General features: G+C 49.4%; 1 protein-coding gene across 2 annotated transcripts in view; it reads right to left on the reverse strand.

Annotated features, from left to right (window-relative positions):
- Window positions 1-5,325: 5,325 nt before the first annotated feature.
- The window catches only part of GLB1 (galactosidase beta 1), a 103,558-nt gene continuing 94,676 nt past the window's right edge, over window positions 5,326-14,207 (reverse strand). For both annotated transcript variants that reach the window (XM_086365684.1, XM_086365685.1), the window contains exon 16: window positions 5,326-5,873. In XM_086365684.1, coding sequence (XP_086221810.1) covers window positions 5,643-5,873 — 231 coding nt within the window. In that variant the 3' untranslated portion in view covers window positions 5,326-5,642. The remainder of the gene's footprint in view (window positions 5,874-14,207) is intronic.

A 14,207-nucleotide genomic window follows, 5' to 3' on the forward strand; every position in this document is an offset into this window, starting at 1 on the left:
GCTGCGGAATCAGCTGAGAATCTTCACAGATGGCTGCTGGGTATCTAGTTAGCAAACCTCAGGCCCCAAAGGCTGGAAGGCAGGGGACGACCCGGGAACACGCTCAGTTAGATCAAGAGCAGAGGCTGGGCTGAACCCAGAACCCCTCACCCTGAGCATCTGGACCCTGACCAGACTCTCCTCACAGCCCACGAGTGGCTGGACCACACGAGCCGTCCCCTCTACCACAGACCAGACAGAATCCCTCAGAGTACGGACTGAAAAAGCAATTTCAGGAAATGACTTTTTTAATGATCATAAGGCAAGAAACAAAGGCCACACAAGATCATTTCCTTTGTGTGTCATCTGCCAGAAGACCGAGCGCTTGTTGGGGAAACAGTGAAAAAAAACCCAAACTCAGATGAACACGAAACAATCTCATTCTGAATAAACTGGATTTGCTGAGAAATAACAACGGACATGCTGACAGATAAAAAGAGAGAGAGACAGTGACTGGCCTGACTCAGAGCAAGGCAAAGAGACAGAGGCAGGTGGGAGGGCTGTGAGCAGTCTTCTTCATCCCCTCCTCGGCTCAAGCAAGGTCTTCTGAAATTGTCTGGCAGTTTCTTAAAAAGTTAAACAGACACTTATCATATGACTGAAGAATTCCATGCCTAGGTGCCTACCCAAGGGAAAGGAAAACAGTTGACCACACAAAGAATTGGGCCCAGATGTTCAGATCAGCATTATTTATAAGAGTTCCAAGCTGGAAGCAGTCTGAATGCCCATCAGCTGACAAATCAACGTTCACACATGGAACACTCCTCGGCAGGAAAACGGAGAACATTCCACATCGCGCTGCAGCATGAATGGATCTCAAACACACGATGCTGAGTGAAAGAAGTCAGACACAGAAGACTGTGCTGCTGCTAAGTCACTTTAGTCGTGTCCGACTCTGCGACTCCATAGACGGCAGTCCACCAGGCTCCCCCGTCCCTGGGATTCTCCAGGCAAGAACACTGGAGTGGGTTGCCATTTCCTTTTCCAATGCATGAAAGTGAAAAGTGAAAGTGAAGTCGATCAGTTGTGTCTGACTCTTAGCGACCCCATGGACTGCAGCCCACCAGGCTCCTCCATCCATGGGATTTTCCAGGCAAGAGTACCGGAGTGGGGTGCCATTCCTAGTTCTATGAAATTCCAGCAGAAGGCAGAACTACAGAGATGGAAAACGTTAGTGGCCACCTGATGTGGGGTGGAAATGAAGACTTCCTGCTTGAGAGAGTCTTCTGAGTGAAAAAAGTGTCCTAAAACTGGATTATGGTGGTGGATTTACACCTGAATAAATTTAGTAAAGGACTTCCCCAGGGGCTCAGCTGGTAAAGAACTCGCCCACCAACGCGGGAGACAAAAGAAATGCCAGTTTGATCCCTGGATCAGGAAGATTCCCTGGAGAAGGGAATGGCTACCCACTCCAGTATTCTTGCCTGGAAAATCCCATGGACAGAGGAGCCTGGTGGGCTATAGTCCATGGGATTGCAAACGGTCAGACATGACTGAGCACCGCCCCCCTGCCACACAAGTTTAGTAAAACCCATCAAAGTGAAAGTGAAAGTGAAGTCGCTCAGTCGTATGCGACTGTTTGCGACCCCATGGACTGTAGCCTACCAGGCTTCTCAGTCCATGGGATTTTCCAGGCAAGAGTACTGGAGTGGGGTGCCATTGCCTTCTCCAGAAAACCCATCAAAGTGTACCCTAATACGAGTGAAATTAATGGTATGTAAATTACACTTCAACAACACTTTTCCAAACAAGACGATCTGCTGATTGTGCAAATCTGGGCCAAGGATGCCAAGGAAAAAGCCCTGCTGTTCATAAGGACGGCTGAAAACATAGTAATGTTCCGGGAACATCAGTGTTATGGATGGGTTAGTTCAGGCCTGCTCAGAAAGCTTTGACATATTTTTAAGAAGTATTTATTTGGCTGCACCAGGTCTTGGTTGCAGCACACGGGACCTTTAGTTGCAGCATGTGGGATCTAGTTCCCGGACCAGGGATCCCACCTGGGCCCCTTGCATTGGGAGTGTGTAGTCTTAGGTCCTGGACCACCAGGGAAGTCCCCAGAAAGCTCTGACATATTAAAAATCAGCTTAAGGTAAATTTAATATAAAAGGTTTATACATCAGTCAATAAAGGTGTTGTCCTTATTATTTTCCGGGGCTCATCGAATTTTACAAATGACGTTGTAGAAGGTGAAATGTATGCCCCTGAGAGACAAACAAAGAGTTGGATGGGTTTGGGTAGAGTCCAGGGTAGGGTCATTTGTGTATTAAGATTCTGTTTTCCACAGTATGCTGCTGCTACTAAGTCACTTCAGTCGTGTCTGACTCTGTGCGACCCCATAGACGGCAGCCCACCAGGCTCCCTCGTCCCTGGGATTCTCCAGGCAAGAACACTGGAGTGGGTTGCCATTTCCTTCTCCAATGCATAAAAGTGAAAAGTGAAAGTGAAGTCGCTCAGTTGTGTCTGACTCTTAGAGACCCCATGGACTGCAGCCTACCAGGCTCCTCCATCCATGGGATTTTCCAGGCAAGAGTACTGGAGTGGGGGTGCCATTGCCTTAAGTTCCTCAAAAAACTAAAAATAGAACTACCATATGACTCTAGTAATCCCACTCTTGGGCATATACCTGGAAAAAAATCATAATTCAAAAAGATACATGTTTCTCAATATTCATTGCAGTAGTCTTTACAGTAGCCAAGACAAGGAAGCAACCTAAATATCCATTAACAGATGAGTGGATAAAGATGTGCTACATAAATACGATGGAATACTACTCAGTCATCAAAAGAAATGAAACCATGCAATTTGCAGTGACACTGATGGATCTGGAGACTGCCATACAGAGTGAAGAAAGTCAGAAAGAGAAAAACAAACGTCGTATAATGTTGCTTATTTGTGGAATCTAGAAAAATGGTACAGATGAACCTATTGGCAAAGCAGCAATAGAGACACGGATATAGAGAACATACGCGTGGGTACCAGAGGTAAGGGGGAAGGAAGGCAGTGGGAGGAACTGTGAGCTTGGGATTGACATATATACATTACTGATACTATGTATAGAGTAGTTAAGTAATGAGAACCTACTGTCTAGCAGGGAACTCTAGTCAAAGCTCTAGGGTGACCTAAATGGGAAGGAAATCTGAAAAAGAGGGGACATATGTATAGCTAATTCACTTTACAGCAGAAACTAACACAGCATTGTAAACCAACTATACTCCAATAAAAATTAATTTAAAAATTAAAAAAGGATCGTTTTCCAGAACATAGCATCCTGGACGAGGGGGAGAACCCCAAAAGACTCCCTCACACAAACAAAACACTCTGACTTTGGTGGAGACAGACCAGATTGGAATCCAGTTCCACCTCTCCCTGAAGGTTAAACGTTTTCATCCGTGAAGCGGGCTCTCCACTGCCACCAGTGGGGTGCGGTTCTGAAGGCTGGATGAGGGGAACCAGGTAAGGCGATGGAAGGGAAACAGTCTGCTGAGGCGGTTTCACTCCAGCCCCTGAGCCTCTGGAGAGGCCACAACAGGGAATCTCTGGGACAGGGGATGTGCAGGGGACCAACGCACAAGGCTTTAGTCTCTCGTCTTCCCAGAGCATGTCACAAGGCACAGCTCTCGAGTATCATTTTCTCAATGTTGAGGAACTTAGTGGGAGAAAGAGTGATGCACTGCGGCTTAGGCGCAGGGAGCAGTGCCTGCTGTCCGCCCAACACCCAGAGGATGCGGGACATCCAGCAGCAGATGCTACGCAGACACTCCTCGGCCAGGTCTGGTCTATTTGTTTCAGCACATACATGTCTCCTGCAGAGTTTCCAGACTCCCAGTCATCACTGATGTCTAAGAGACAGAGAAACACACTCCTGTAGAAAGATGCGGTCGGTTAGCAACAGACATCTTTCTTCCTCTCTTAAGAAAATGGACCTCATCTCTGCACAGAATCTAAAATATAGGTAAACAAAAAAGAAATTGCAAACAACCTCTCAAACACCCACCACCCAGATATGCTCATATATTAAAAAATTTTTATTTATTTCTTTGATTTTTGGCTGTGCTGGGTCTTCGTTGCTGTGCGCAGGCTCTCTCTAGTTGCGGTGAGTGGGGTCTCTTCTCTAGAGCGGTGCGCGGGCTTCTCACTGCAGCGGCTTCTCTTGTAGTGGAGCACAGGATCTAGGGTGTGTGGGCTCGTTAGCTGGGCGTGAGCTCAGTAGTTACTCCGCGGCATGTGGAATCTTCCTGGACAGAGATCTAACCTGTGACGCCTGCCCCCAGATATGCTCATGTCAACATTTCCGTTTCTGTCACTGTAGTCTTCTCCTCTGGGAACATGAGCATGTGTCAGTATATGACAGATGCCACACCAGAGCCAGAGGACTGGGCTTCAAACCACGTCTCTACAACGTGTAGACGTGAAGTAAACGTGTTAGTCGCTCAGTCGTGTCCAACTCTTTGAGACCCCATGAACTGTAGCCTGCCAGGCTCCTCCATCCACCGGGTTGTCCAGACAAGAATACTGGAGTGGGTTGCCATTTCCTTCTCCAGAGGATTTTCCCGGCCCAGGAATCAAACCTGGGTCTCCCACATTGCAGGCAGACTCTTTACCTCCTGAGCTACCAGGGAAGCCCAGTATGTAGACAGGTGACCTGGTAAATGAGGTCATATGCTCCTCTGAGTTCTGGTGAGGGACGAGTGGATTAAATACACAATACGCTCAGAACTGGACATGGTGGAAGACAGTGCTTACGGTGTGAGATCAGGATGCCTGGGGCAGGAAGGGCATCTCCCACAATTGCTGGGGTCTGCACGTCCACACGTGTGCCCGTCTGTTGACGGGTGAACAGGCCTGGACTGAGTGTGTGCATGTGTGCAGCTCTTATGTCCAAATCGACAACACAGGATCCAACTTAAGGCAACACGCTTTTTTCACACCACTTACCATGAAAATATTTTCAAGTAAATAAATACAGATCTGCGTCTGCATCTTAGCGGCTCTGGTGTCTCCCACTGTACAGATGTACCAATCTGTCTATGCTTCCCAACTGCTGATGGTCTGCATAGTCATTTGGAGTTGTGTTTATGAGCTCTCCTGGTATGTATCACAGAAATTTAAAAGGAAGTCAAAGACCAGAAAAGCAATGGTCCAGTAGATCAAAACAAGACTATTTTCCACTCCTTTGAACCAACCTCAACTTAGTGAAGTGGCTTATTCAGCCCACTCAAGTCTAGTTATGATTTAAATCAGAAGCTATAATTTAATACCTGCTCAACATTAAAAACAGTAAGATCATTTGAATACAAATTTTATTTAATAAAAAGGCTACATGATTCTTAACAAAATAAAAATCAGAAAAACTTCAAACGCTTCCCTTCCAACTCTGTGGATGCCTCTGTGTTGCTGGGCTACCAGCCCCACCCCATGACCACGCAGCCTGGACGGGGTGCGTCAGGCACCGCCGGGCGCCAGGGAAACCTAGGTAAGAACACGCCTAGCCCATCTTCCAATCAGAAGTGAATGCTGGCCTTCCGAGCGACAGGCGAGGTATGTGCAAGGCTAGAATTCTGAAGGGTCACAGACTTTGTTCCAGGGAGTCGGTCTTGCTCCTAGTTTGCATGTCTGTGGGTCTGGACTGTGCGAAAAACTGGCTTGTCCACGAACTCCACGGTGCACAGTTCCGGGCCGCCGTCCTGGCAGGGCGCATGCTCCAGCTCCAGCACCACGATGGTGTTTGGGGTCGAGGTCACCAGGATGTGCTGAGGCACGAACAGGGTCATCTGGGGGCCCCGCACTGGCCAGTAGCGGCCGAGGTTAAAGCCGTTGATCCACACCTGACCCTGGAAAGAGAGAAAACCATCAACCCAGCTGTGCTGACCCCTGAGGGGCATGAGAACCTTGGTGCAGGGGGCGTGGGGTGGGGAAGCAGGCAGTGTCCCCAGGAAGATGCTCAAGTTGGGCAGGAGCTGGGTGGGAGAAGCCACTCATCCCAGTACCCACCCTGCTTCAGGAAGAGACGTGTTTGGTCCCTCCTGTGGCTTCAGTGCCGCGCAGGTCAGCACTGGATGACACTGCGGCACAGTCACCAAGTTTCTGAATTTTGTCCTGGGTCCGGCGCGACGTAGGGGTGGGGTGCCTGTCTGCACACGCCTCTGCCCGAGGCCTCTGTACACAGTCGCCTCCCTGCCTCCTCAGGAGACGAGCTTTGCCTCTGTGCTCCCCCCTCCTCCAGGCAGATGGGGGCCTTGCTGCCCGAGGTAAGCAGGAGCCCAGCAGCCCAAACACATGCGCCCTCTAGAAGGATGGGGAGTCGAGGAGGGAGAGGCTGGCCGCCCAGGTCGTCTACCTTCTTGCTACCTTTTGATGGTTTTCACACCAGCATAAAAGTGAGGGGTGGGGACTTGCTTCAAGGAGCACAGAGTATCCTACAAGCTGCGAAGACTTCTGCCGATGCTGCTGCTAAGTCGCTTCAGTCGTGTCCGACTCTGTGCGACCCCATAAGACGGCAGCCCAGTAGGCTCCCCCATCCCTGGGATTCTCCAGGCAAGAACACTGGAGTGGGTTGCCATTTCCTTCTCCAATGCATGAAAGTGAAAAGTGAAAGTGAAGTCACTCAGTCGTGCCCGACTCTTAGGAGTAGGAAAAGCTGCTTCCACCGCAAAACCCAGAAGGAGGAGAAAGTTCTCGGGAATGGGGCCCGGGCTGGGGTGTGTCTGCACAGCGTGAGAGCAGGAGCTAGAATTCGCTGTCAGGTGGGACTTAGCAGTTGATGGAATAGGTGGACCATTCTGTTACGGAGAAAGCAAGGGAGCAAAGGAGAGAAGGTCACACACAAGAGAATACCTGAGAGAGGATGGAGGAAGGAAGAAGGGAGGAGGAGGGGTGGGAGGAAGAAGCACCAAAATTGGCCCCACAATGGCCCTAATGTCTTGGGGAAACATCCTGCAGAGGTCCAGCCCCCGTTGCCCCCTGGAGCCCTGATCCTGAACCCAGCTCTGGGTGCTCACCCTGGAGCTACCTACTCAGGTCTCACCTTTGGGTAATTTTCAGCCCCCAGGTGGCCCCTGGATGCAAGCTTCCCACCTGGCTTCAAACCTTATTCCTGCCGCCTCCTGCCTGTATGACCCTGGGCAGGTCCCCACTCCCACTGGTACCTGGGGACGGGGGGTAGGCAGGAGGAAGCCGCGCATGGTCAGCATGGCGTGGCTGCACCCCTCACGCCACCCAGTGAAAAGACCTTGGCCTCCACGTCCCCTTGAAAGGAAGCCAGTGATGGAAAGCCACCTGTCTGTCGGGATAAGTCATTTAGAAAAAGGGTGACAGTTTCACACTTCTCAGAATTATTTTACTCTTGTTTTTACCGCGGGATATGCTATCTCGATCCATGCCGAAGGTACATGCAAACGACAGCTTCACCAGGGTTTATCACATTGAAGATCTGGTGGTGCCCCGTTTCCGCAGTGTTAGAGAACAGTAGAGGCCGACTCTGCAGTCGGGGTAGGGGCAGATGGGCTCCAAGGGGAAGCGAGGGAGAGCGCTGTGAGCAGCACGTGTGGGCAACCCCGGCCCCACCTTGCGTCCTGGCCACACCGAGGACCAGTCCCTGCCAAGATGCTGCCCCTCCAATACCTCTCCCGCTGCACCGAGCGGGTCTCCTGTGTTGGTTATTGGGACTGGGGAGCTGGGTGAGAAAAGGCGCCCCCAGCTCCCTCCAGGGTTAGGGGGTGCAATTCACCTGGCGGAGGAGATGAGGTGCAGCGGGCTGGGGCCCCAGGAGCACCTTGCTTGACACTGGAAGGTGGCAGGGGAGCTGGGCCACTGTCAGGGGCTTGCACAGGTAGACGGGGGACTGGCACCTGTGGGCTCAGCTCACCCTTGGTCCCCCAACTACCCCAGGTCTAGCTTATCCCCCAAATGCTGCCCTGCTCACAAACAGTGCAGTAGCTGCACGAGCCAACAGCCCTAAAGACCCCCTCCATGAGCTTCCAGGGGTACCACTTCCTCCTGGGAGCCCCTCGAGGTGCCGACTGGACCAGCCGGGGAGGAAGATGAGCGTTTCTGCCTTTGATTCTCCAGTCCCTCTTCCAGCTCTCGCTTCCCCGGCTGCCCCCACATTTCTGGAAGGTCCAGCTGCCACCAGTCAACACTCAGGGTGGCCCCACTTCCCAGACTGCTCTGTGACTGACAGATGTAACCCCTAACCGTCACTCCTAGTTGCTCATCAAAGTGGATGTAATTTTCCTTCTGACCCTCCTGGCTTTGGATCATCTGTTTAAGTTATCTTTTCTCTCCCAAATTATCACCCATTTGGAGCCTTCAGCCCCCATCTGGATTCTGCCTCCTAACTCACCTAAGTGACTCTAACATGTAGATATTGTGCCTGGCCCCTTCCCTCCAACCTTCCCCAAACTCAGGCTTACAGGATCTTTGTTGTTGGTGGTTAGTCTCTAAGTCGTGTCCACCTGTTTTGTGACCTCATGCTGTAGGGTCATTCTGTAGCCCACCAGGCTTCTCCATGGAATTCTCCAGGCAAGAATACTGCATTTCCTTCTCCAGGGGATCTTCCTGACCCAGGAATCAAACCTGTGCCTCCTACATTGCAGGCAAGTTCTTTGATTTTGGTTAATTCTCCAAAGCAAGAAAAGTCTTCAGGACAGTTTCCCTCTACTCTCCGTCCTGAACAGAATGGGCGTGCGGGAATGCCTATGACAGTTTGGTTGCCCTTCCAACCCAGAGGAATGAAGGATTCGGAGAGCACAGGTCATGGTACATAGTCCTGAGGCCCTGCTGGTCCACAGAACTGTCCACAGAGATGGAGGGCTTGGTGTTGCCCCACAGGGTAGCTACCTGCACTGACCAGCGGCTGGTGCAGGGAGGAACTAAATTTTCACTTTGAATTAATTCAAAGGTAAATGGAAAATAGCCAGGTGGCCGGTGACTGTTGTGCTGAGCAGCTCAGCAGAGGTGTGGTGAAGGCCCATCACTCCATCATCAGACCCATCTCCCTGCTCCTCTCTACTTTCCCAGCCAGTTCTTCAGACACATTCCGGGCAGCGCTGGCTCAGGAGCCTGGAGCCACTCCCCACCCCAACCCACCGCCTGGGCAGGTCCCCCTGCTTCCTCTAACTCTAGATCCCAGGCTCCACATAGCAATCCCCCACACTCCAAGCCTTCGGATCCCTCAAGTGTCCACCCCATCACCACCTCCACAGAGAGAAGGTCATCTCACCCTCCTCAGTCCTGGGGCTTCCAAGTCCCTCGCTTGCCCTTTAATATGATTCTTCTAGTTACTGTCATTGTTTGCACACGCAGTCACTTGTTTGACTACTGGTTTATCAGCTATTTGCAGCAGAGAGACATACAATGTACACCCATGACACCCAGGAGGTAAGACTCGTGGACGATTCTGCCCGGGCAAATACCCAGCCCCACTTCAAGAATACTCCTGTCCCTCCCCTCCCAGCTTAAGAATTTTAGGGACTACTGTTCACAGGCAGAACAATGCAGCATTTGCCTACTCCCTTGATTAACACTGTGATTTTTTTAAAACACAATTTTTTACGGCACTAAAAAACCAGTTTAGGACATCCCTGGTGGTCCAGTGATTAAGAATCCGCCTTCCAATGCAGGGGACATAGGTTCAATCCCGGGTCTGGGAAGATCCCGCATGCTGTGAGCAACTAAACCCGTGTCCACAGCTTCTGAAACCCATGCTCTAGAGCCTGTGCTCTCCAACAAGAGGAGTCACCGCAATGAGAAGCCGGCGCGGTGCTACTAGCGTGTGGCCCTCGATCGCGCAACTAGAGAAAGCCTATGCTCGGTAACACGCAGCCAAAAAAAAAAAATCACTTTGAAAGAGTCAAACTGAAAAAAAAATCTATTAAAATATATATGTACATTCTGATTCTTGTTTCCCTTTTAAAAAATTATGCTGAAATTATTGGTGCGGGGAGAGTAGGCCCATGTGATCTGAATAGACATAACTCTTTTTTTCCCTTTTGTTGTAGCCATGTGGCTTGGGGATCTTAGTTTCCTGCCCAGGGATAGCACCTGTGCCCCTTGGGGTGCAAGCTCGGAGTCCCAACCATTGGACCTCCAGGAAAGTTCCTAAAAGTAGACACACTCTTAATCAACACAGTTAAGTATTAATACATACTAAGGCCGAGCATCTGTAGAGTGAACACTGATGGCTTCAGAGTTTCCCTGGGTTGTCCCAGCTGAGACATCTCCATGACAAATGCTGACTTTCTCTGACTGTGGCTTGACCCCTGACAGACTCCCCGCTCTCCGCTAAATATTATCACCAAGGTTGTAATAGTTCCAGTGAAGGACAGGTTCCTGGCAGTGACTGACTTGCTTCTGTGTTAATCAGGCAGACATGTGTCTGTCTGTCTGTTTTCAATTCTCCAGATAAATAGAACCCTCTGAGAAGAATGTAAAACAAAAGATTCAATCCTGGTTTAAGTCATAGCTTCAACATTCTCAAATGTGGTCAGGAGTTCCTTTAACAACACCAAACTTGGGTTGAAGGTTGACTCTGTTCTACTCTGGAAGAAGACATTTAGATACTTGGAAGACTTAAAGGTCCATTTCTCAAGGTTAAAAGGTTCTCACATGCATGATTCATGAGTATTTATGGTGCTAACTTGGGAGGAAAAAATAAAGAAAAAAAAGTAAAACAGTGAGAGATAAGATGTTAAATAAACCTCCACACAGGAGAAAACCAAAATCTCCCCTGCCTTCAGACCCCAAGTCTGTGGCTGATGCAACACCTTTCCTTCCTCCTTTGTCTTAGAATAAAAAGTTTATGGTTTCTCTGTATTTTAGGACAGACCCAGATAGAATCGAAGCCACGAAAATGCAGAATATTAACATAAAGGATGAGTCACTTCCTGCTCTCAGCAAACCCCCAAAGATAAATTCCTTCCTTTTCAACTCGCCCTGGGTGCCAGCATCGCTTGATCTTTTTATGGAGCATCTCCCCTATGACTTTCCTCATGCGTCCTCACATTCCTGGAACGAAGCTAAGAACTGGTAAGCGAAAACCATCTCTAGGCAGCATATACCATTTGTTGCGGAGTCCATGCACTAAAATTTGTAGAGATTCTCCTTTACTCAGAGCCCATTTACTCCTGTTGGCATACAATTCTTACAAGCCTTGTTACTAAATTAATATACATTTGGGCAAAGGTGTCTATCTAGTTTCCAAGTTCACAGGACTTGTGATTAGAAACAATGAAGTGGAAATAGTAAACCTTGTTAGGGGTAGGAGAACTGTAAATCAGGCCAAAAAGAGTTGAAAAAGCATATCAAATTCAGAATGAAAGTAGGGTCAAACAGGGCTAAGACTTCGTGGTAGGCTGCAGACATGCCCACAACTTTTCACAGCATATGCACTCAGGAAGTAGAATCTTGGATGGGGCTGGTCGAGTGTTGGGCAAAGAACATGGAAGAAGTGACATGTGAATTCTGACTTGGGTCTTAAGAATCCTTGCACGTCTGCATTTTTTTCTTTGAACACTGCCAGTCATCATATGAGCAAGCCCAGGTTGGCTTGCTAGATGATGGGAGAGACACAGACCGATCTGTACGGCCTCAGCAGACAGACAGCCAAGCCCCAAGACGAGGGCCTCCTCACCGACTGGAAGGGCTTGCCCAGCCAAGACCAGCGAAACCACAACCCAGTCTGCCAACACTCCCAATCAGGAGCTAAATAGAGGGTTGCTGTTTGACACCACTAAGTTTGGGGTGGTTTTTTAGACAGCGAAAGCTAACTGATAACACAACTCCATGGCCATCAGCGTACAGCAGCATGCTACTTTTCAGTAAAGTAAATGATGTCATTGAACCCAATTTCACAAGAGTAGGGTTATCCTCTACTAGTCAGTTCCTCTTTCACCAATTAGCCTCCAAATCCCATCTCCAAGTCCCCACCTCTGTCGTATCTGTACCTCTCTCAGGGTTGTTGTAAGTAAGTGAGAGGATTCAGGTGAGCACTCAGCATGGTGGCTGGTGTGCAGGGAGCTCTCCACAAGACTGCTGGTATTGTTTCCCACAGCTGGGCCCCTTTTCCATCCTCTCTGCTGCACTAAATTCCAGCTTCCTTCCTTGTCCCTGGACCACTTCTCCTGCAGAAGAGCAAGTGTTGGGGAACGAGGAAGAAGGGGCTGTCTTATATATATCAGACGAGATCTGAGGCCTCCAGTGGTCAGTCCACCCCGGTGGTTGGATGTGGTGTTCCCCGTCCTCAAAAATGATGAGCTGGAAATCGGGGTGTTACATCTGTGGGGATGAGCTCCCCTCAAAGTGTAAGCAGAGGGCCCTGAATCAAGTCCTGAGAACTGAAACACAGACAGAGAAAGAAAAGCCTGAGAAGGAACGAAGACAGGGTAGGAAACCAGAAGTTCGTAGACATCAGGAGAGCTTCAAGGGAGGGCGTGGTTACCTGTGTCAGATGTTACTTGCCAAGAAGTTACGTGAGACATGTCTGGGGAGCATGTCACCATGTCGATGTCAGTGATCTCAGCAGGGACAGCTTCTGAGCATGGGCGCAGAGTTCCTGCCCACTGCCGTCCACTCTACAGACTGAGTCCTTTCCTGACAGGCATCTTCCTGCTGCATTCCCATAAGTGCTGAAGTCTCCCCTTTAACTTGCCTCACACAGCCCGGCCCCCGCAACCTGTACAGAATTATCCATAGAGACTCAAGATTGACGGGCCATCTAGAAGATGACCATCAGGTCTGGAAACAGAGATGACACAATTTCATTGTGCTGAATGCAACTTTCCTTTTTTGCTGTGTTCCAGACTTCATGGCCACTCCCTGTGACGACCAAGAGCGGACAGCTCTTCCTGAATGAGCAGGAAGTACTTGAGTGGCCTCTGACCCCCACCGTGCTCCTGAGTCATTCCCCTCAGAGGCTGACAGTGCCATACCTCCAGTTGTGTAGGCTCCAAATTCTGGAGTCCTAGTTCTGAACAACCTGTTGGGGATTCCCATGAGCCCCTCCTCAGATTCAATAATGTCCTAGAATGGCTCACAGAATGCAGAAAAACACTTTACTGATATCTATGGGGTTATTATAAAGGATACAACTCAGAAAATGGCCAGACGAAAAAGATTCACAGGGCAAGGTATTAGGGGTGCGGGGCTGAGCTGCCGGCCGTCTCCATCTGTACCTCCCGCCCAGGTGTAAGCTGTCAAGTGTTCACCGACCCAAAAGCTCCTGAATCTTGTTGTTCTAAAGTTTTTTTGTAGAATTTCATTTCCAGTCCCTGACCCTAACTCCAGAGGTTGAGGAAGGATGGGCTGAAAGTCCCAATGTCTAATCACATTGTCTTTCTGGTGACTAGGCCTCAGGATAGGACTGATCACCAGAAAGACCAAATGATTAGAGAGCTGGAAATGTCAAAAGCAAGATTCAAAAAGAGTCTCCAAATAGAAGATAGTTACCAACCCTTCATTATAAATTTTTTTATCCATGGTTCTTTTACAGCTTCTTGCTTTTCATCTATATTCAATGTTGATTTTTTTTGGTCACCAGCATGTGGTGTCTCCGTTCCCTGACCAGGGATCGAACCTGTGCCCCTGGCAGTGGAAGCTTGGAGTTCTAACCAGTGGACCACAAGCGAGGTCCCTCTATGTAGCTTCTTAATGTTCAAAGCTTAATTCTGGTAGAGGAAAAACCGGAAGTTATCCCAGCCCTCTCACCCCCATGCTCTGTTAGGCACCCAGACCTACTGCAAGTGGTAATAAATGTAGGAAGTCTACAGAGGATATTCATGTGGTGTCCTCCACATGCATCTGAAGGAGAGATAAACAGCACACACGTCACTGCAGAGACAGAGTAAGGGTTTTAGGTCTGGCCCATCTGGCATGCTGGAGCACTGAAAAGCAATGCTCGCTGTGGGGAGTTTGTGGTCGGACGAGAGTTCTGTGCAGACCAAGCGCTGGTCTGTGTCTCTTGGATGAAGCCAAACATGTCAGACCACTTCCCAAAGAAATCCCAGTTGACGTTCGGGCATTTAACCAGAAAGCCACATCCGACCCAAGTATGGCCGATTAATCAGAAGTGACTTTTTTTTAATCTCCTGAATCTCCTTATCAGTGACTTCATTCACCCCATCAAAGTAGTTTCTCTATAACAAGTGAATGGCAGAAGTCAAAGGGCCAGA

Source organism: Bos grunniens, chromosome 22 (genome assembly GCF_055505025.1).
Source record: "Bos grunniens cultivar Pamir isolate PY7600 chromosome 22, Bosgru_T2T1.0, whole genome shotgun sequence".
Classification (NCBI taxonomy): domain Eukaryota; kingdom Metazoa; phylum Chordata; class Mammalia; order Artiodactyla; family Bovidae; genus Bos; species Bos grunniens.